The 23543-nt window shown below is 41.9% G+C and overlaps 1 protein-coding gene across 2 annotated transcripts; it reads right to left on the reverse strand.

Annotated features, from left to right (window-relative positions):
- Window positions 1-1379: 1379 nt before the first annotated feature.
- On the reverse strand, window positions 1380-21384 carry SLC26A2 (solute carrier family 26 member 2). 2 transcript variants are annotated; one of them, XM_019810737.3, is made up of 5 exons: window positions 21116-21384; window positions 17629-17777; window positions 11706-11883; window positions 9899-10628; window positions 1380-8416 (listed from the first exon to the last, which is right to left on the reverse strand). In XM_019810737.3, exons 4-5 carry the CDS (start codon window positions 10601-10603, stop codon window positions 6896-6898), a joined length of 2226 nt encoding a protein of 741 aa, XP_019666296.1. In that variant the 5' UTR covers window positions 10604-10628; window positions 11706-11883; window positions 17629-17777; window positions 21116-21384; the 3' UTR covers window positions 1380-6895. The 2 variants fall into 2 exon arrangements, with proteins under 2 accessions (XP_019666296.1, XP_011284417.1); XM_011286115.4 differs by lacking the exon at window positions 17629-17777.
- Window positions 21385-23543: the final 2159 nt, after the last annotated feature.

Below are 23543 nucleotides of genomic sequence, written 5' to 3' on the forward strand. Positions count from 1 at the left end.
AGATGCTTAACGGACTGAACCACCCAGGTGCCCCAAGGGCAAAGTTTTTAAGGCCTCATTGGCTACAGCATTAGTTCTGAACTTATTCTGAAAACACTAGAGAACCACTTAGAAGTAGCAAATGTCCTTTCTTTCTTTCTTTCTTTTTTTTTTTTTTTAAGAAAATAATTGATAACTAGTGTGGAGGCTGAGTGGTGGAGAAACAGATTAGCTAGTCAGGCTGTGGCATAGTCCTGAAGATAAATGAACATTCAGGGCAAGAAAGAGATGTTGAAAGAGATGGATTTGGTGATTGAATTGAAGAGGAATATTCTAGGATTTCCCAGGTTTCTGGCTTGAGTTGCTGGGTCATGCCATGATCAAGCTAGGTCAACGGGAAAAGAGGAGTTTGAGGATGTGTTGCATGTGACGTGCCTCTGGGCACCCAGGCACAGTTGTCCAATAAAAGCTCTGGAGATTTATATATAGACAGGCTGATTGGTGTTCTATCTAGAAAGGCTGGAAATCGTGTTTGGCTGCCACGAGCATGCAGATAATAAAGCAACGGAAGCCATAGACGTGGATGTAGTCATCTGGAGAGAGTTTGTAATGTAAAATGGTCATGACGTGGGGTCTGTGAACCAACCTTTTTAATGATGTGGATATTTTTACATGCGCATGTGGTATTTCTCCAAGAGTCATACTTTCATGGGTCTCAATCAGATCTGAAAATTAAAAACGAGCAATGATGCTAAATGAGGAGAGAAGAGACCAAGAACATGAGCACTGAAAGGACAGATGGGGAAGCAGAGCCCTCCAAGGCACCTGCAGAGATGCTACAGAGTGTGTGAGGCACTTCACAAGGCTCTGCATGCCAGGTGCTGCGTGCAGACAGGGTGAGTACACAGGACAGCAAGATTGGAAGGGCCCTTAGACGACCATTCAGTCCAACTCCTTCATTCTGTGTATAAGGTGTTAGCCTTCACTTACTGACGGGGAAAATGTGGCGCAAAATTCACTTACTGAAATTCAGAGTTAGGACTAGTGAGACATTAGCCAGTTTGGGATTTTTGGATTCCAACATGGTACAGAGTAGTAGTCGTCAGGCAACATGAGAACTGGAAGAAGGTTCCTCAAGCAATCTAGTGCTCCTCCCCTCTTCACTGATGAAAAAATTGAGTCCCCAAAGGGTTAATGTACTCATGATCACAAAGCAAAGACAAAAGAACTGGGTTTCTTTATGCATTATGCCTTTCTGTAAGGACAGATCCTCTTGTCATAGTTGGGAAAAATTAATGACCGGATCCCTCTCCAAATGTAAAGAGATGGTATTTTAAAGATCACTGGTGACCTAAATGTATTTCTTAGTGAAGCAGTTAAATAATTTAGACACAGAGTAATATTTTATTAGCATTAACAATTTATTAGCAGAATGAAATGACACCTCTAGATCTCAACACGTACAGGATCTTACATAATAAACAACATGAACATATCCTTCCAGAAGAAAAACATCTGCTATTAACCAACTACCCCCCCCCCCCCCGCAATAGACTGCAATCCATCAACTCATTCTCATCCCATAGAGGGTTAAGCATGATTTATATAGAATGGCATCAAGGCACTTGCTTTAATTAAAAAAAGATATATGTGGTATAAAACATGTTCCCAAACGTCATTAGCCTTGAACAATTGGGGAAAAAAAGGGCAGTATACTTTTTTAGGGAATAGGCAAAACTGAGAATTTACGTTCATTCACCTGTCACCCTGATATTGTCTTGATTTGTATATAACATTGCAAAGGAGACAAAAAAAGGTAGCATTGTATATAGATTGATTTGTTCCCACTAATTTTTGAGAAATCATGGTAGCATCAGAATTCAAATACTAATTCCCCAACTGATTTGAATGGAAAAGGCAAGAACTTTTTGATTCCCAGCATCTTATTATTTTAGGGGTGAGGGACGGGGGGGATGGGAGATGGGGAAAAGGGGGTGTGAACTTCCCTAAAATAAGTTAATGTAAAAAAAATTTTTCTAAGTTTATTTGAGAGACAGAAAGATTGTGAGTTGGGGGAGGGGTAGAGAGAGAGGAAGAGAGAGAGAGAATCCCAAGCAGGCTCTGTGCTGTCAGTGCAGAGCCCAATGCAGGGCTCGATCCCACAAACCATGAGATCATGACCTGAGCCGAAATCAAAAGTCAGAGCTTAACTGACTGAGCCACCCACGTGCCCCATAAAATAAGTCCATTAAAGCTGCAGTTAAAAATCCTTTCTGGCTAAGTCTGCTTGTCTATTTGCCAACTAAAAAACCTTCAGTTAGAAATTTTGCCGTCGGTGTTTTGTTTATATTGGATTAGATTATACTAATTACATTGTAAGTATTTGGCCTTTTTAAGAGCTATAATTCAAGTCCAAAAAAGGTACAATGCTCCAGTGCAGACTTGCAAAGATCGTATCTCCAATGAACGCATTTGGTGTCCTTCATTATTCTAGTTTTCATAATTCAGTATCTCCTTATCTTATGTCATTAAGAGAAAAATAAAACTCATATCAAAAAAATTCACTATTTAGTATATTGCTTATTTAACTTTCCCAACTGTATTTAATATGTTCACTTGAAAATTTTAGGTGCAAAACACTTTTCAAAAATAGTCCTTGTCAGGATAAAAATTACCTTATAAAAATAAATCTTCTCCTACTCCCACATCTAAATTCTCCATCCCTAAAGTTACTAATGTTTGTTTTTTAAAAACTAAAATGTACCTTTAACTTACAATATTTCAATAGTGTTTTACTTTAATCATAGGCTATGATAACAAACCAGTAGGCTTATTATTTGAGCCTGTTCCATTATAATTTTCATTCTTGTTATTAGCACCTGATGATTCCAATCATGATTATCTAATAAAATCTTAGTACAAAAGGAAAAAAAAAGCCAAATTAGTTCAAAGGCTAAAAGCTTTCTAGATCTGATTTCCTCTTCTTTGCAGTTTTTTAAACCCAGCTTCAAATTAAGGCATCACTAAAACAGAGAAAGAAAACAGATGCAAAAAATGAAAAACATCAAAGAACAGAAAAACTAAACGAAGTCTAAATCCTATTCATGGGATTTTTGCCATGTCACTGGAATCATTCCCTGAATAGACCAGGAGTGTTCATGCCTCCTTGTTTGCCTCAGTTGCCGGTCTTCTGCTCAGACCTCAGTCCAGGCTCAGCTTAGCCCCTCCATAAACCCCTCCAAGTGTCCTGGGTGTTATCCTAGGAGGGTTACCATTATAGCCCATCTACGAGATTTAGTACCATAGTTCTAGTACTTGGTGCAGGACCCTAGACTCCAGCACGGATCCTCAGTAAGTACTGAGATATTATCTACATTGCTGAAAAAACAAAACAAAACCCTATAGCTCATCTGTAGCAATACACAAAGGAAAACAATCCTTAAGAACAATAACAAGCATCACAAAGCTCAAATTTATCACTGTAACTTCTAGACTAATTTAAGTTCCCAAGAAATTCATGGTGTTTTTCTCAGTTTCATATTAAGATCAGGGCTAAAAGCCAGACAATGCATTCTTCAGTGACCCACTGCTAAGAAAAATCCCCTTACAGAGAATTGTTGTTCTGGTTAAAACATTTTCATTAGCATTAGACTAGTCTAATGAACTCATCTAACTTCTTGATACATGTTTAAAGATTACCATGTACCATACTGTAAATTTACCAACAAATTTTGGCTTCAATGACTACTACTGTTTGAAAGCTAAGTCAGACTATCAAAATTTGTTTTCCTTTGGTCCTATTAAACAAAACTTGTCAACTAGACATCTGTCACTTCTACCACCATCAGAGGCTATAGCCACTCAGTCTAGTGCTCCGGAGCAGGTCCACTGGGCCTTTGCCCCAGCCCCGGGGTACCACATGCTCCTCAGCTCTTTCTGCTTTGGTGAATCTACCCTCCCTTTCTCGTAACAGAACCCAGTTCCGACCTTGCTGTCAAAACTAAGGTGTGGCTCCTAATCCTGATCTCCCAAAGTCAGGACCAACCAGGGATTGGACTCCATTCAACTGAGTCCCTCTCCTTTCTCCCCCATTTGGTCAGAGATAGTCTTTTTTCGATGGTGTATTCCCTTCACTCCTCTTGAGAGTTACCCTCACTCTTTCTGTTTTTGGCATACTCCCCCCTTCCAGTTTTTACCATCAAGAATGTACACATTACGTTTCAATTAAATGACCATTTTAAGATATTTAGAATTTTATACATTTGTCAATAAGCAATGAGAAAACACTTCATTTAGACTCTAAAGTTTAAGGTATGCAAGATATTTTTGTATCAATAAAGTATGTAAAGTATCAGTTATTGAACTCAAGGTCTAAGCCCTTGAGCAAGAAAGAAAATGAAAACAATAGTTTTGTTGGTGAACTAGATTTTGGTTTCGGATTTGATTTTTTTAAACACTAGCCATCAACAATGTGTAAGTATAGGTGGACCTCAACCAAAGCAGAGGATAGAACTATAAATTCTAGTGAAATCTTAAGTGTTTTTGTAAGTAGCTACCAAAAGCAGAATCTGTGTTTGTTTGTTTGTTTGTTTGTTTGGGTAGGAGAGGAACAAACCAGAACACAATTCGAGAATTTGCTAATTGCATACAGCTCCATTAATTGTTTATATCCACATGTGGACAGAAATGCCAGGTAAAAATCAGACCCTGTTACTCCTAAGGGATTCTCCAAATTCTGTGGACACTTTTCTTTGCTGTGCTAGTGTTTGCTAAATTACAGACAGGGTCATCTTGAACATGTACTTATTTACTCTCTCACATGACATTAGACATCTATAATGGTCGGGATTCAAACCTGCCTTGTGGGAGGGAGAACAGGGATTAAAAACAAATAACCAACCAAGACACTGGAATTTTACTATTTCTATCCCTAAAACTGGGTAGAAAGGGCAAATATTGGCTGAAAGCAAACCAAAAAACCCCACGAATACAAAAGGTAGTTAACATTTCTGAAATTCTAGACTTAAGTTCTAAAAGGATGTCAAAATTTAGTACTATTATATTTAATCATGAAATCAATCACCTCAAAGACAGAAATCCAACTTTTTTACTGAGAAACTGCTTTGTTTTAACAACTGAAAGGCATTTTCCATGTAAATAGATGGACAGAGCTCCACCAATAGAAAAGCAATACTTGAAATTTATGGAGCCCAAAAGAAAGCTAAATATGTTTTAAAGTGTCCCATTCTAATAGATGCCCTACCCATGGGGTTTGGGTCTCACATTTAAATTGTTTAGAATGTAGTGCAGGTTAAAAAATGATTTGCGTTTTTGCAATTATTTTTCTTGCTTTAAATACTGTAGCTAAATGTTTTAACATCCTCTACATTAGTTTCCTCGTCCTAACTTTAGAAAACCAGTATTTTTCCTTGTCTATCAAGGTCCACATACAGGACAATAAGCTTTCAATGCCAGACATTCTTGCTTTTCAAAAGGAACTATTCCTGGAGCCACAACCTGTGGCCAGCTGTCATAAATAATATACCCACAGAATTTGGGATGTTTCTAAATCCTCTTGCATAACAGCTTTAGGTGGCCCAAAGAGTTAAAAGCTGTCACTGTCATCTATATTTACTGGACATCAATAGGGTGCCTGACAGTAAGCATTAGCTTTGTTTTCACTAAAACATCCACCAATTAATTATTGATGTTCTTCTGGAAGCACGCTATCACTTCCATGCATTCTTTTCCATTGGTTACAATAAAATATTCTTGCAGAGTAAAGATGAACAGTACCTCCTACTTGAGAAAGACTGTCAATCCGCAGTGGACCCTCACTAAAATGCCAAGGGAAGGGGAAAAAAATTCACTGCTAAGTATACAAATTCTTAAGGGAAACTGTCAATCATTCCTTTTTGCAATCCATCCAACAGTTTGCCTCGAGCTCATTAAAAATGCCGTCTAGACTTGTGGAGTTGGCATTCTGCCTTCCACCTGGCAAGCTAGTTGCTGGTAATCCACAACAGTGTAAGACAGATTCCATGGGAAACAATGGATGAATGAAAGCTACACCAGAGCTTAATGGTAGAGAAATACTCGGAAACAGGGATTGATTGAGGTCACAGAAAAGACAGGGCAGATTCCCATTATTTTGGCTGATTATGAGCAAGAGCCCTTTGCTTATCTACTTATCCTAAACAAAAAGGCATGAATCAAAACATCAAGTGTATTGCAGAGAATGCTGTAAGTAATATGAGGCTGGCTGGTAGGATTTCACAAGCCTGCCCAGCCATCCAGCTCCTAATAAGATAGTGCCCGTGGTTCCTTGCCTTAAGGCAAGGAATGGCGCTCTCGTATTAAAAGCCAGAGATCTTACTGCTGTCTAGGGAGTAAAGACTGGGAATGGAGAAACACAAGTAAGAACGAACCTGGTGCTCCAGAAGTCTCCCGACCTGCTGGTGTAAGAGCAGGCACAACACTGTTTCCCTGCCTCCTTTCGACTCCCTCTCCAAAGAGCCATTATCAAGCAGGCTCCAGCACCTCTCAGAATGTCAACGACAGCTTTACTTCCTGGAGAAGGAAGAATCCAAATGCGAATCTTCTAAAACACACGATGGTAAAGTTTGGGGGTCACTTTACAGTTCAATTCAATAGACATTTAATTCCAAGAATACCACATATCTGCAAGAAAGCTTGAAACCATGGTATTTTCTTCTTTTTGATTCTGGTTGACTATAAGCTCTACTCTGCTGCATATGTGTGGATATCTACAAAGGCCATCAGCTTCAAAGGAATAATACCTAATCATCAGGTTAAAATTTCAAGTGTGCAACATTTTCTGCTGTGGAACTGGAAAGTGTTACAGACTTCAAACTAACCTACTGGCTAGACATAAGTATTCTTTCCATCTACTTTCTCAATCAATGGAAGGACTTAGACCATTGGGAATACATACTCCTTTCTGATTCTGATATTCTTCTGCAAAAGCCATCGCTTCATACACACTATAAAAGAGAAGGTTTTCTTCTTCCTTTTTGCAATACTCTCCGCAGGCCAGGGAATCCCTCACAGAGGGATTGCACTGAGCCAGCAGAACCTGGATGCCAATGGCTTCATAATCTCTACGAACTTCTTTCAGGGTGTGGATCCCTGCTGTATCTAAAAACTGTATTGCACTGCAGTCAATTACTATGGTATGGAGATCCAAAGGATCATGGGAAAGTTGCAGTGAAACTTCATCCTGGATTCCACTGAAAATCACTGTCTCCTTTGTGATCTTTGTCTTGGCAGCCTTCTTCTGAGCTGCCTTTACTAAGACTGGGTTGAGAGTTTTTTTGTATAAAGCAGATTTAAAACATTCTTTGTTTATGTAGTAGAGAGGGGCTACAAAACGGAATATCTTGACGCCTGGCTTTGTCTGAAGATTCTTATAAGCAGACATGGATTCAAAGATTTCGGACTCTTCCACCCAGCCAAGCAATGAAATCTTTGGCTTCTGTGTGCGGAGAATGACACAAAACATAGAAAAACAAACCCCAATAAGCAGGCCTATTTCAGTACTTATCAGTGCAGAGGACAGCATAGTGACAAACCAGATAACTGTATCCATTCTGCTAACCTTCCACATTTTGGGTAGATCCTTAAATTTACGTAGGGCTCCCCGGAGATTTACAATAGTGATCACACCAAGGACACTTTTCTGAAGAGAATAGAATAAAGGAGCAATTACCAGGAGGACCAACAAAAGAACCAAAGCTGTCACCACAGCAGAAAGCTGAGTTTGGCAGCCTGTTGATTCTTTAACCAAAGTCTTCGCAAGAGCCGCGCTAGTAGTGAAGCAGTGGAAGAAGGAAGGGATGATATTGCAAAAGCCAATGGCATACATTTCCTGATTAGCTCTGACTGTGTAGCCATGTTTCTTGGCAAACATCTCAGAAAGTGATACAGTGATAGCAAAACCAATGATAGAAATAGCTATTGCGTCTACAGCCAAACTGGGAATTAAGTTCCAGTCCGGTGCTTTGGGTGGCATAAACCCCGTGGGAATATGTCCAGCAATACTGCTGTTGTATTTCTCGTGGAGTTTCCCAAAATGAGAAGCTAATGTGGCTGCCACGACGACAATGAGTTCGGTAGGAATTGGTGCCTTAAGCTTGGACTTGAAGTGCTCATTGAGTTCTTTGGTTGGCAAAAGAACCAAAAGGCACAAAAGGCTGGTGATGAGATCACAGATATTGGTCCTATGGATGTTTCTGAAGATATGTATCCAAGTAGTGATGAGCGAGCCCACACCATTACTCCGAGGAAGGCTGAGCCCAAGGAGGTACTTGGCCTGAGATGTAAGAATAGTGAAGGAGGCACCAGTGACAAATCCACTCAGCAAGGCATCTGAGAGGTAGACAGAAACAAAGCCCACTTGAAAGAAGCCCATCGCTACCTGGAAGGAAGGATATACAAGTGTTAAATATAAATGGAAAAGAGCTTCTACATCCTCGAATATCCCGGCACTGCCTTGCATGGAGACATACATCAGAGCATCACAAAATGTCAGAGGTAGAAAAAAACACAATCATACATCAGCTCTCTCATTTTACGAAGAGAGGCTTCATTTTACTGACACTCAGAGGCTTAAGCAACTGGTCCAAAGTCCCACTGTTCCTCAGCCTGGATAAGACAAGAACTTAGGATTCCTACCTTCTTGTACAATGTCTCTGAAATGTGAATAAAGTTCAGACCTCAAGAAAACAATTTCCAAGGATCCACAAAAAATTACAAAAACTCAAATTGGAAAAATTCTTCTAATGACAAGGGCATGTATTTCCATTAAATTATAAATTGTTACCATAAAAGTTTTAATTAATAAAAAAATTTTGATTCACATCAAAATAGAATCACATTTAAATTATAGAACAGTCTTTAACCTCACGCTGAGAAACTATTCTCATTCGGTGTGTATGTGCTTATGCCAAACTGCTTCCCATATTAATTCTGCATCGTCAAAGATACAATATTTTTACTTCTTTATTTTTTTCCTCTTCCCAATAATTCCTCAGAATTTCCCTGAGCCCTTCCTCATTCTTGGTGAGACATAATAACAAAAAAGCAAAACTGGACCCTGAAGAGCACCACTCTGCACAGCAGCCCCTTCTCTTCCTCTTTCCCAGGCACCAAACTAAGTGAGCTACTCTTCCCTTTCCCATATTGGAACCAGATGCCTATAATGGAGAAAAGGTTTAATGCTGGCATCGACTCCCAGATGCTAAAAGACAGGGGTGTGATGATAATGGTAGGTTTGCGGATTCTATGGGAGACCCAAGGAGAATTTAATTTGTAATCCTTTCTTCTGGCTAATCATATGAAATAGTGGTTCTCAACTTGTTCCCTAGCAGTCCACAGAAAGTGCTGTCTTTAGTGAGAGTCACTTACTAGAGCAATGATTCTAAAGTGGGGTTGGTGGCGGGGGGGGGGGGGCATCTATGGTTTGAAACCTCCTGCACTCCTCCCTCTGCCAACCCTCATCCTGTTACCCTCCTCCTGCTTGTTAGTGCTGACTCTGCCAATAAGGAACCACACACAATCTCAAGAAAACCCAGTGTTTCTCAACATGTAAAATTAAGGAGTTGTACTAGGTGATCTGAGGTCCCTTTCTGGTCTACATTTTGCAACCAAATAATTACAATCTGGCTGACTGAAATTCACTGGTTCAGAGGCAGCCTAAGGTTGAGGAAAGAGAAGCAGCCTTATCTTCCATGTGGAGTCAAACTATGGTCTGAATTTTGGCTCTATCCCTCACATATCCTAAGCATTCAGTAAATGACAGCTTTAACTACTATGATCTCTGAGATCCCTTACAGATCTGAGATTTCATGTATGGTGATTTCTTTTGGTAGAAGCAACCACCCGTTCCATTGTTTCTTACCTGATAAACTCCAGCCATAAAGGTCACAGTGCTGCCAACTGCAATTGCATAGCAGCTTCTGTCACATATCCAGTCTGATGTCTGGTTTACTAATGTGCTCCCATTTGAAACCATCCCTAAAGAAGGAGCAGTATGGGCAGTGTCATAGCCGGCTTTGTGTAGTTCTCGGTCAACTACCTCACCAATCATAAGGCACAATATTCCAAAAATGCCCACAGAGATGTGACGGGAGGTACCCAATAGGAAATAAATGATGCTGGCAAAAAAAGAGGTGTACAGACCATAGATAGGTTCTTGGCCAGCCAAGAGGGAATAAGCGATGGATTGGGGTACTAATAAGATGCCCACAATCAAGCCAGACATCACATCCCCTAAAATGTTTTTCTTCAGATCATACTTTGGGAGCCATCGCAAAACGGGAAGGAAACCAAAAATCACATTTTTGGCTTTGGTTGGACTGCACTGGCAAGTCCTCCGCAATTTTTTAATGACAAATTTCTTGAAGTTAGTATTTGATTTCTCTTGAGGCTCCATATGGATCCTACGATAAGGTGTGCATTCATCATTGGCTTCAAACTGCTTGAAGTCGGTACTTGATTCATTTGCAGACTCCGGAGGGATGTTACACAGAGGGCCGTGTTGGTCATTTCCTTCAGATGAGTCAGTGAGTGACAGATCATGTTGCTCTTTACTTTCCAAAGACATTTCTGGAGATAGATGCTTCAGCCTCCTGCCCCAAAGAAAAAACCGGGATTAACTGGTTAAGTAATTCTCAGTGCTCACACATTTTAACAGTCCTATTTGTCATCCATGAGAGTGAAGACGAGTTCAGTTCGAGGGTAGGTGTCTTATATTCACTTTCTTTAGTTAGTTGAGCCTCATATGTCTTGATCAGGGAAAACAAAAACAAACACAAAATATAGACCAAAAATAGCCAAGTCAGAGCAAATAATTGATTGGGTATAGGACTTCCCCAAAGTAAAAACCATCAAGGATTCTTCCCCATCTCTGCCTGGCTTCCCCTGCAGTTTTTCCCTCCAGAAAAGGTATCAGGGTGGCCTGTCTCCTACTATCACTATCTTCTTTCCAGGTTTTTCACCCCCAGGTATACTGCAAAACAGGATCTAGTCTCAAAACTTTGCTGCTACCTGCAAGTCCCTGAAGCAAAGAAGATGGTCTTTTTTTTTTTCTTTTTGAACACACCATAAACTGTTTACCAGATACTTCACAAATCAGTGTCTTTGTGTTAGCTGTTTGCTTAGCTTAGAATGGCCATCAACCTCTCTGCCCATCAAGATTCTAATCATTTTTATACCCAGTTAAACAACACTACCCTTTCTACAAAGCACCGACAAATCCCCTAGCCCAAGTGAATCACTATACTTCTATATTCCATAGTATTTTTCACTTTCATTATAGTACTAATAATACTCTTGTGTTAGTTAAGTAAGAGTCTCTCCAGCTCTTGGAGGAAAGGATATCTCGCTCATCATTGTAATCACCAACAGGTATATAGTAATTCCGAGATAGTAGGCTTACAAAATGTTTGAATGGATCAAAGAACAAATGAATACACACTTTATGACTGTGGCCAAACAGAGACAAAATATACTAGACAGAAGACTCAGAAAGTTTCCTGTTTCGGAACTGACAGAAAAATACACCCTTGCAAAGTAATCCACATTAATTTTGTTTGGATGAAGGGGCTATAGCTGATCCTCCCAATGAACAAGAGTAAAATAATAGTTACTTGATGGTCTCATTAAGTAGAAAAAGAAGAAAAGAACAGATTTAGATCACAACTTACCCTGAGCAAGTCAATCAGATTGGTGGATACACACAGCAGGTCTTCATTCCTCAATGCAACTGGTCTGTAACTCTCTTCTTACTTCCTACTCAGGTCAACCTAGTTGGAGTACATTTCTTAGGTCCTTTTATTTTGGAACAGCTCTTGGTGATTCCTGGGTCAAAGGGCTTTTCCAAACCTAAGATATGCAAAAGAGGCATAAGAAAAAAAGCTAAGAAAATCCAAATCTTGCCCTACACGGCTGCTATCTGGGAAGGAAAAAGATAAAAATTAATACTAGAAAGTACAAGAGTGATGGAAACTATAAGAAATAATTGAAATGAAATACTAAAAGTGAAAAAACACAGTAATAGAGATGAAGAATGCCTCTGACAGGATCATCAACAGACTCGACAGAGCCAAAGAAAGAATCCATGAAATTGAGGATAGGTCAATAGAAATTACCCAAATTTAAAAAGAAAGAGAAAAACAGATTTTTTTTTTTTAAATCAGTAACAACAATGTAAGAGAACATCCAAGAGCTATGGAAGATAGTAAACAATCTAACTCATGTGTACTTGGAATCCCAAAAGGAGAGGACAAAGAATGGACAGAAGAAATATTTGAAGACATAATGGCCAAGAATTTTCCCAAATTAAAGACAGACACCAAAGTATAGATCCAAGAATCTCAGAGAATACCAAAAACGACAAATACAGAAAGAAAAACCAAACAAAATCCCACACCTACACGTATCACATTCAAGCTGCTGAAAACAAAGATAACAGCCTAAAAACGGCCAAATTAAAAACACACATTACATACAGAGGAATAAAGACAAAAGTTACAGTGGACTTATTAGAAACATCGGATGGTGACTGCGTAATACCTTTATCACAGAAAAATAGCTGTCAACCCAGAATTCTATACCTAGAGAAAATATCTTTTAGAAGATGAAGGAGAAACAAAGACTTTCTCAAACACTAAGAATATCCAGCAGACCAGCACTACCATGTATACATATACCAGACAGAAACTAGGGCTACACAAAACACAACAAAGAAATAAAGTCAAGGAATGGAACAAATGAAAGTTAAGTCAAATCCATGTCTTAATTTAAAATATCTTAAACTGCTCTAAAAGGTAAACATCTAAGCAACGGTAGGAATGTATTTTGTTTATAGCATACGCAAAATAAAATGTATAAAAATAGCACAAAAAATGGGTAATTGGGAATTGTAAAGTCTTAAACTAGATGAGAAGTGATTCATTATTATTTGAAGGTAGGCTCTGATTAAAGATGTATTTGTAAGCCCAAGAGGAACCCCTAAATTTTTTGAAAGGCATAAACGGTAAGTTAATTGTGGAGATAACATGAGATCGTAAAAAATTCTCAATCCAAAAGAAAACAAAAAAAGAGGGGCGGAAAAAGAGACCAAAAGTAGATGGAACACACTTAAAATAGCTGGCAGGATGGTAGAGTTTAAAACAAACATAAAAATAATCACATCAAATGTGAATGCTCTAAACATGCCAATGAAAAGGTAGCCAAGTGTCAGATTAGATTAAAAATTAAGACCCAACTATATGCTATCTATAAGAAACTCACTGTAAATATAGATAGATTATAAAAGTGAAAGGACTTTATTTAGCTTGTAACTGACTGAGTCAGCTAATAAAATCCAGATTTTAGGACTCTAAGTATAGCTCTTTTTGAGCAAGGCACTATTCCTATCACCTATCTAATTAGCTTTCTCTAACCTCAGATAATTCCAAACACTTTAGAATTCAGCTGCTCTACACATCCCAGTTTCACCTACCTGCTACCCCAAATGACCTGGACTGATACCTACAAATGTGTACCCAACTCTCCTTTTACTATACTCTTGGCCGTGGCCCTTTTCCACCTCTAACTCTCAAAAACTTAGGTGTTCATTCACAAACAGTCCTAGAAGTAGAACTGATACAGCCATCAGTCTGAATCCAAAAGCCACGTATAGTCTCCTTTATCTATTCTACTCACCTCCTAAAACTCTCAACACTATTTTTTTTCCTTTTTCACACAGATTTTAAAACACAAAGCAACATAAAACTACATTAAAAATTATTTTACACTAAATGGTAGGTGTGACCTTCACACACAGTAAGCTCCTTGAGAGCAAGCTCCAGTCTAATTCATCTTTGTATCCCCCAACACGTCCAGGTATATGCTTTCCAAAATAGGAGCTAAAATATTTGCTAAGCAAATAACTCAAGTACAGGAAAAGTAGAATGCAAAGCAATATTTATTTTCAAGTGGAAATATCTCCTTTGGAATATGTTTTTCATATACCCCTTTTCGCACAAAAATCCTCTCACTTCCTTAAGCCAGTTACTGCTTTCAGTTATAGTATTCATCAATTGCTTCATGGAAATTAAGACATGACAGTGTTTATCCTTGGAATAGAGCCTACAGCCAGACTTCCATTTTAAGGAGGCTGGAATACAAACTATACTTTCCATGAAGTTCAATAAAACACAAGTCTACCGTATCATCTGGGCCAGCTTCTCCCTTTATTAACATTGATAATCGAGAGTGAGAAAAGGAAAGGTTCAAGAGGAAAATACTTGAACCTTCCACATTACCTGGCAGGAATCACAGGGGAAGAAAAAAACAAAACGTCTGAACAGTGCATTTACCTATGCATACATTAAAGTACAATGGTAGTTTGAGTAACACAAAAAGGAACGACATTTCTTCACTTTATTCTTAAGCTGCACACATGCAGCTGTGACACCTAGAAAGCGGTGTGATCCAGGTGGCAGACAGGCAGCATTGACACAATTCCCGTGTGAATTACTGAGAGGCTAGAGCACTGGACTAGAAGAGAGGTTACATCCTTTCTGTATGAGCCTGATAGCAGTCAGCCAACTTCTTTTTGAAGATTTGGATAGAAGCAAACCAATTTCTGCTGTTGGTAATTACAGCACATACTTTTAACTAACAATGCATGTATAACAGTTCTGTAATTTGTGAAACTGAAGTGCCTTTTCAGAGGACAATCTTTTTCTTTTTAATTTTTATTGTTTTTAATGCTTATTTTTGAGAGAGAGAGAGAGAAGCAGAGAGAGAAGGAGACACAGAATCTGAAGCAGGCTCCAGGTTCCAAGCTGTGAGCACAGAGCCCGACACAGGGCTCGAACCCACAAACCGTGAAATCATGACCTGAGCCGAAGTCGGACACTTCACCGACTGAGCCACCCAGGCGTCCCTTCTAAGCATCATAAGCTAACCACTGTGCTAGACACACTGCCTTAGAATCTAGACCCAAAACCAAGGGGTCAATCTTTCTTTCCTCTAACCTACTAATCGTATATATCATCCGTCAGTAAGTCATGTCTGTGCTACCTCAAATATGATATCCACCTGCTCCCTACTGTCCAAAGTACCTGAACCTAATCACTTTTCACTCCCCTCCACCATCACATCTTATCTGGGCTACTCTAATGGCCTACAATACCTGAATCCTGCCTACCTCTCTACCCTCATTTCCTACTGGCCTTCTTGCTGTTCTGGAACACGCCAAGCTGATTCCCTTTCTAAGGTCTTTGCACTTGCTCAAGTTCTCTTTGCCTGTAATAATCACTCCCAGATCTTTGCAGGCTTTTTCTCATCCTTCAGGGCTCAGCCGGTGTATCATCCCCTTAGAGAGATATTCCTTGGCCATTCCAAATAAAATAATACTCCACTCCATCATTCTCTAAATCCTTACCTGGCTTTATTTCTTCATAGCACTTTCACAGGGACTTTTGAAATTATATAATGTATTTATACATAAAAAATACTATTATTTATAGTCTTTCTCGTATCCACAGTACCAAGAACAATACTTAGCACATAATAGATCAGTAAGTTCTTGCTACAATGAATAAGAAACCCAGTTTCTACCAACAATCAAAGGACTAAGACAATTATAAACAGATAAGCTATAACACTCTACGTGCCATTAACAGAGGTTTGGCGTATTCTGAGAGTGGAGGATGAGCTGTGGACCAATGTGAACAAGTTGTAAACAAGAAAGGAAAGGAAACTCAGGCAAGTAAAAGGTCACAGTTTAATCCAAGACCCAGGAAAAAGTCACCTAGAATGACATTCCTAGAATGTCACCTAGAATGCCAAGCTGCAGGAGGTTAAGACTAGAGTGAAAGACTGGTTTCGTATTTGATCCCAAGAAGCCTAGATTTCATCCTGTAAGCTACGGCTGACAAAGGCATAAACTCCAAGGCAGGGCAGGGATGGGAGAGGCTTGACATTTCAGTGGTAGAACAAGACCGGAGACACTAAAGGAGATGGACAAATCCAAGACGGATCGTGAGGTGCGACACACACAAGGAAGAATGATGTATAGGAACGCGGAGGAGGAAACGAAAAGATAGGAGACAACAAAAAGTTTGACTTTAGGTTTCACAGGTTTGGAATTTCTATCAAATGTCCACATGAGGACGTCCAGTGAGCAACTGGAAATGGGGGTATCAGGCCCAAGAGAGAAGCCAAAACTGGAAAAGTAAATGGGGAGAGGAGGAACATATTGCACATAAAGGAACATATTAGCACATAAATGGTACCTCATTTTTTTCTCTGAATTCCCATTGTTTAGATGTTCAATAAACATTTGTTGGGGAGATGCTTTATCTTCCCAACTAGATTAAGAATTGTTCAAGGAGATGTTTTCTACTTTTCGTGTATTCTCACAATACCTAGCATAAAATCTGGCACACAGAAGGCACTTAATAAGTTGTTAATGGGTGGACTGGTTTTTATTATTATCATTTTAATGTTTATTTATTTTTGAGAGAGCAAGCAAGAGCATGTGCACAAGTGGGGGAGGGGCAGAGAGAGAGGGAGACACAGAATCTGAAACAGGCTCCAGGCTCTGAGCTGTCAGCACAGAGCCCGACGCGGGGCTCGAACTCACGGACCGCCAGATCATGACCTGAGCCGAAGTCGGCTGCTCAACCGACTGAGCCACCCAGGTGCCCCCATTCATTTATTTTAAAAAAGAGAGCACAAGCGGGGGAGGGGCAGAGAGAGAGGGAGAGAGAATCCCAAGCAGGCTCCGCACTGTCGGTGTGCAGTTGAATGCGGGGCTCGAACTCACGAACCATGAAATCATGACCTGAGCTGGAGAACACCTACTGAGCCACCCAGGTGTTCCGAGTTTTTTTTTTTTTTAAGTTTATTTTAAGAGAGAGAGAAAGTGCACAGGCAGAGAGAGAGAGAGAGAGAGGAGAGAGAGAGAATCCTGAGCAGGCTCTGCACCATCAGCGCAGAGCCTGGCAAGGGGCTCGGACTCACAAATCGGGAGATAATGACTTGAGCCGAAATCAAGAATTGGACACTCAACTGACTGAGCCTCCCAGGCGCTCCTTAAGTTTTAAAAATAAAAGTAGTGACAGTTGCACAACACAGTGAATCGTACCTAATGCACTGAACTGCAAATTGAGAACGGTTAAAGTGGTCTATTTTACATTTTTAATATATATTTGAACATAAAACCAGGAGGAGAGGAAGCAGAGTATTAAAAGGCTCTTATACACAAAATGGTATAATAACGGCGAAGGTAGAGTGTGATAAATTAAGGATGCATACTATAAACCCTAATACAACTCCATTAATCACAGAGCTATGGCTAATAAACCAACAGAGGAGATAAAATGGAATCACAGAAAATAATACGAAACAATCCAAAAGAAAACACAGAAGGGAAAATAAATCGCGACTCCATAAAATAACCGAGATCTAAAGTTTGTGGGTAACTTGAAGTCTTAACATTAACCTCATACGAATGTGAACAAGTCACCTACCAAAAGACTCTCTCTCTTCACTTACGTGGAAAAATCTCAGTTACAACTAGGCTGTAACAGGTGTGGACTGGGCGGTTGGGAATAATTTTCCTGTACTCACACTGCTGGCAAGTAGTGGAACTGTGACGGGAAGCAAAGCCTGTGTGATTCACACGCACTCTGTCTCTCGACTGCTTCTTTTGAAACTTCTCAAATCTTCAGAAAAGTTGAAAGAATGATACATGCAGCACGGGTATATTCACAGCTCACCTATTAAACAATTTCACAATTCACCAGTTGTCAATGTTTTGCTACGTCTGCACTTCTGCACCTCTCCATCCACACCGGTTGGTTGGTTTGGAGTTTTGTCCCCAGACGTACTTCAGCCTTAAACACCTAACTGAACCCGTCATTTTTTTTTAACCACCATGCTGTGTTGCCTCTTTTTCAAAAGAAGCATTCATTCATTAACAAGAAATCGAACCATTTGGATCACTCTTCGAAAATCTGCAATGGCACCCCACCTCCTCCTGCATACGGTCTACAAAGTTTAGCACGGGCTTCTCTCTCTGAGCGAGCTGAACCTGCCTTTCTTTTGCTTCCTTCCATGCTCTGGTGTTCTAGTCACCAATCTAGGAAAATATTAAGCATCCCTGGTTCCTCTGGGCCTTTGCTCATGCTGTTCACTCAGTCTGGAATGCCTTTCCTTCCTATCTCCATCTATCTTGGTCCTCTTCCTAATCCTTGAAGGCCCACCTCAAACGCCACTATGACGTATTGTTTCTGGTATAAAGCCCAATCAATGTAAGACGAAAAACTAAAATACCAGAGGAAAATAACATCATGTAAAGCCACGATCAAATAATAGTTCCTTGAAGAGTCAGTCACAGCTTTCAAAAAGATTTCATATACACCTCCCACTTGCCTCCTCAACAGATCCGAGAACAGATTATGAGTCCTCTCCTCTAATATGAGAAAAACCAAAGTTGTAGTCACTGCCTCAACTAGGAGGACCAAAGTCTCAACCCTCGTTTTCCAATTTCCAAGGCCCCCTCTCTTTCCAAAATACCACCTGACCCCCCAGATTTGTTTCCTTGCTAAGAAGTCTTCGGGGCTAGTTCAAATTGCCATTTTGTGGCCAAGTGCTCAACTCATAGTTCTGAGTCTTATTAATGTTAATCAGTGAAGGTGGCAAAACTCTTGCAGGCTGTTGGCACAACATTATTGAAGCAGGTTTGGCAGAGGATTAAGAATGAAATCAATTTTATCTTTCACATTACACACGTGCGCTGGTAACGTTTGCATTTTCTTTTTTCTGTCAGCGGCAACAATGTAAAATTTATCTCTGTAACTGTACTTTGGCCAGAATAATAATTCAGATCCCAGCGAAGAGTCAAACAGGCCAAGCAGGTTGTGCCTACCTCCGTCTCCTTTTGCTGGCCCTCTAACTAGAATGGTGCTCGGGGCTGTGTTCATAGCTTTCCCTCTTGCTTCTTTTAGGTTTCCACTCAAATACTACCCTAGGCAGTTCCTTCCCAGACACAACACGTAAAACAGCATCACTGCTGCCACCACGCCTCCCTCCCTCATCCCTGCCCTGTACTCCTGTCCCCCTTACTTTGCTTTATTTTTCTCCATGGCCCTTCTTACCATCTCATACTTTATTTATTTATTTATTTATTTATTTATTTATTTATTTATTTATTTAACTTTTGGTTAATTGTCTTTCTCATCAGTGCAGCAATTTGCTCTTTGGTTCACAGCTGTTATCTCCAGGGTCTTGAGCCATGCTAGCACCTAATAAGCGCTTGACAAATATTTGTTGAGTGAATGGAGAAATGACAGTTGAACAGCTATGTAGTAAAGAAAAAGGAGTGACCTCTCTCTCTCTCCGCCTCCACGCGCCATAACTAAGTTTATGTCATGAAATTTCAGTGTGGCAAGCATCTGCTTGGGGGGGGAGGTCTATGCTCACTAAAAGTGAAGTCAATGATCAAAATCCTCACCCCTCGTGAATCCAATGTGGACCTCTCCCCAGCCCTGAATGTGTTGTCTCTAGATCTACCCCTGGGAGGCAGCACATTATAGTACAGTGATATTCAAGTGCGGTTTCTCAGGCAAATCCAGGGATGAGAGCCAAGACTGAATCCCTGGAGACTCGGAGCCAGTGAGGTAAGGGCCCTACTAGGAGAATCACCGGATATGTCCTGGAGTTGAACAGACCTCTATTCAGATCCCAGCCACACTATTCAACAACTGTATGGCACGGGTGAAAAACTTCCTTTTACTCAGCATCATTTTCTCACCTGTAAAATGGGGATAACATTATCTAACTTGCAGGGCTGTTGTAAAGCACAAGTACCCAGCACAGTGCCCGGCACATAGCATTTGTTCAATAAACGACAGTTACTAGTCCGTCCTTCGAGATTCTTGACGGGGAAAAAAAATGGGCTCCTGTCTTCTGGTAGGTTTGGCTTTCCTTTTCTCTCTTGATTTTCTTTTTTTTTTTTTAGTTTTTTTTTCAACGTTTTTTATTTATTTTTGGGACAGAGAGAGACAGAGCATGAACAGGAGAGGGGCAGAGAGAGAGGGAGACACAGAATCGGAAACAGGCTCCAGGCTCCGAGCCATCAGCCCAGAGCCTGACGCGGGGCTCGAACTCACGGACCGCGAGATTGTGACCTGGCTGAAGTCAGACGCTTAACCGACTGCGCCACCCAGGCGCCCCTTGATTTTCAAAAACAAAGAACTTCTGCTTAACCCAATACTGGATAGCACACTGGTTCCAGATTTGACATAAAGAGCCCTAGAGAAAAGGCGGGGGGCGGAAAAAAAGGTACTAGAATGGGTGCCAGAAAGTTTAAGTCCTGAATGCTCCCAACTCATGTGGTCCCCAATCCGTGCAAAAAAAAAGGGGGGGGGGCCTCAGCCTTATATTCTATGAGTTGGGGAGAGGTGGGTACAAGTCCCAGCTCTGCAAATGACATGCTGTATAATTTCAGGAGAGGACCCGGCCCTCCCTCTCTGTGTCCTTTCAGTGCTCCCAACTATCCAGTGAAAGATTACAACTTAGTCTATGAGTCTCGAAGTACAGTCCCTGATTTGTACTTAACCAGATGTGTGGTTTTAAAAACCAAGAGAATGAGGTCCTCTCGCGTGTCCAAGCCTGGTTCCCCATCTGTCCGAGGGTGGGACGGTGGGTGGTGGCGGCGGCTCCTATCTCCCAGGTCTTTCTCCCAGTTTTCCGAGTTTGAGACGCCTAGACGAGGGCTCCAACACCAGAGCAGCACCGCTATCTACGAGGTGCGGGGCATCCGCGTGATGTGGGGTGGAAGGTGGGTAGCCCTGAGGCCGAGGAGTGGGGTCGGAATCGCCGCAGCGAGAGACGCGGGCTTTCACCCTGCTCCGGGTCTGCGGACCGAAGGTACAACCCTGACGCACACCCACCTACAACGGCCTGGCCACGACGCCCACGTCGACCGTTGGTCCGGGCTTCCTGCCACCACGTCTCCGGCACAGGCCAGAACGACCCTAAGAGGGGCCCGCCGACCGCATGGAGGCCGGCACCGCTCCGTCCCCCCTTCTCGCGTCCCCTCCCCTCTTCTCACCTCTAGGTCCCTGGCCTCCCCGTGCGACGAGGCCCCGCGGCACGTCCTGCGCCGTGGCGAGGCTGAGCGGACACAGCAGCGCCGGCAGAGGTAGCCCGGTCCCGGGCCGGCCTCCCTTTAACCGGCCCGTCCCCTTCCCCGCCCATCGCCCGGCCCCCGAGGAAGGCGGGGCCCCACCGGGCGGGACCGCGGAGAGCGGCCTGGAAGCACCGGCGGAGAGGTGCGGAAGACCCAGCCAGTACGACAGCCCGGACGGTGGCAGTCACGTGGCCCCGCGGGCGAGCGACGCGGCCGCCAGCCAATGACGCGGCCCGGACCGCGGGGGTGCCGCCCCCTGGCTGTTTTCCTCCTCACGATTGGCTGCCCCGCAGGGCCGCGAGTCCCTGGTTCTTCGGGAGGTTCCTTCTCCGCTGGGGGCTGTGAGGAATTATCGGCGGTTTTGCACCTGAACCCTGAAAGCGTGGCAAGGCAAAGGTGTCCGGAGAGACCCGGAAGCTTTCGGTCTAGAGCGGCTAAGTGTTCTGCCTTTTCGAGCTGGAAGGCCTTTATCACTGATCCCTTGGGACCCTGTCCCCTCCCACTCTCCCTTTGTAGATGTGGAATGAAGATCCTAAATGGGGAAAGGTCAGCTGGAAAGTTAGGGGCTTTACCATTAGTGTAACCTACTCTCCACTGAAGGTCCCAATTAGCCAGAGACGCCTTTTAAGATGTGAATAAAAATGTAAAAATAAATATGAGACGTAATTCCAACTAGGCTTAAAATCCTCAGTGGCTTTTCTTGACGTTTATAGATAAAATTAAATTCCTCCCTATGCTTTCGAGGATCTGAATGTTCTGGACCGGCGCCTTTCTTACCTGGCATCCGTCCCTCTCTCTCTGCTCTCCACCCATCCTGGCCTCCTTTGCCAGCCAAGCTTGTTCTCTTTCGGGACCGACCACTGGTTTCTGCTGCCTGGTTTCTTTCTTGTCTCAGGTCTCAGTTTAAATTCCCACCCTCTCTCCCCTACCCTTCCAGTCACATCTGAACGTGCCATCCTGATTTAATGATCTGCCCCGTAACTGGGCGCTATCTGACGTCAAATATATGTTTATTCATTCTCTCTTGTTTATAGCCTGCGGGGGTTCGCTGGACAGGAGTGGAAGGTCAAGAGCACCTGTGAAAGAAGCAAAAACGGTTAACTTCCTTTCCTTCCCTTTCCAATGAACCTCTTCACACTAATTTTAAGGAACTCCCTTTCTTGCCTAGAGATGATCCTCAAGGTTCTGTCAACCATCAGATTCAGAGCTTCCGGAAGTCACAAGTCATATGGGGAATCAGAACACCTGGGTTTACTCCTGATGCTGTCCCTTGTGACTGGACATAAGTCAATGGGCATCAAAGGTAGTTAATGCCTGCCCCCTTCCTGCCAGACGCACCTGATGTGTCCTTCCTTCCCAGTCGTGGAGAGGCTCAAGTAAGACAGTGGGTGTAGGGTACTTTGTCACTCCCTATAGGCTGCAGAACATACGATGGCAACAGATGCTGATTTCTGGATGCACAAAACTCTTCACATTCATTATTTAATCCTTAGAGCAGCTTTCAAGGAGGTGCTATATTATGATTCTCCCTTTATAGGTAAGGAAACTAGACTCAGAGATGTTAGGTGACTAGCCCAAGGTCCCAGTTAATAAGTGACAGTCATATGATTTTGTCCCGGTTACACCTGACTGCAAAGCCCACTCTTAACCCCTACATCCACCGTATTGTCAAACGTAAGAGTACACCTTGCATCCTTGCATGTAACAGACACCAGTACAACCTGGTTTAATGTAACAACAGCTATCATTTTCTTTCTCTTATTCCATACATTGTAGTTTTTAAATAGTATATTTTTTCTTTTTTTTTTTAAATGTTTATTTATTTTTGAGAGAGACAGAGCATGCAAGCCGGGGAGGGGCAGAGAGAGAGGGGGGACAGAGGATCTGAATCGGACTCTGGGCTGACAGCTGAGAGCCGGATGCAGGGCTCAAACTCATGAACCGTGAGATCATGATCTGAGCTGAAGTCAGATGCTCAACTGACTGAGCCACCCAGGTGCCCCTAAAACAGTATATGTTTCTTTTTTAAGTTTATTTATTTGTTTTGGGGGGGAGGAGGGGCACAGAAGGAGAGAGAGAGAGAGAATCCAAGCAAGATCCGAGCTGTCAGTACAGAGCCCAGTGCAGGGCTTAATCTCATGTTACATGAGATCGTGACCTGAGCTGAAATCAAGAGTCGACACTCAACCAGCTAAACCACCCAGGCACCCCACATTCCATCCATTTTAATCTACATTACAGGTGAGGAAACTGAGGATCACAGTATTAGGTTACTCAGCAAGGTCACGCAACTGACAAGTAGTGGATTTTGAGGTGGAACGGTGGGGGATTTCCTAACTGAGAGCTGCCT

This window comes from Felis catus, chromosome A1 (assembly GCF_018350175.1).
Source record: "Felis catus isolate Fca126 chromosome A1, F.catus_Fca126_mat1.0, whole genome shotgun sequence".
Classification (NCBI taxonomy): domain Eukaryota; kingdom Metazoa; phylum Chordata; class Mammalia; order Carnivora; family Felidae; genus Felis; species Felis catus.

Bases quoted from the DNA above. Each gene is read 5' to 3' on its own strand.
- SLC26A2 (XM_011286115.4), bottom strand. From the start codon at position 10,603: ATGTCTTTGGAAAGTAAAGAGCAACATGATCTGTCACTCACTGACTCA. The intron at 8,417-9,898 runs GTAAGAAACAAT...CCTTCCTTCCAG, and splicing joins TTATGGCTGGAGTTTATCAG to GTAGCGATGGGCTTCTTTCA.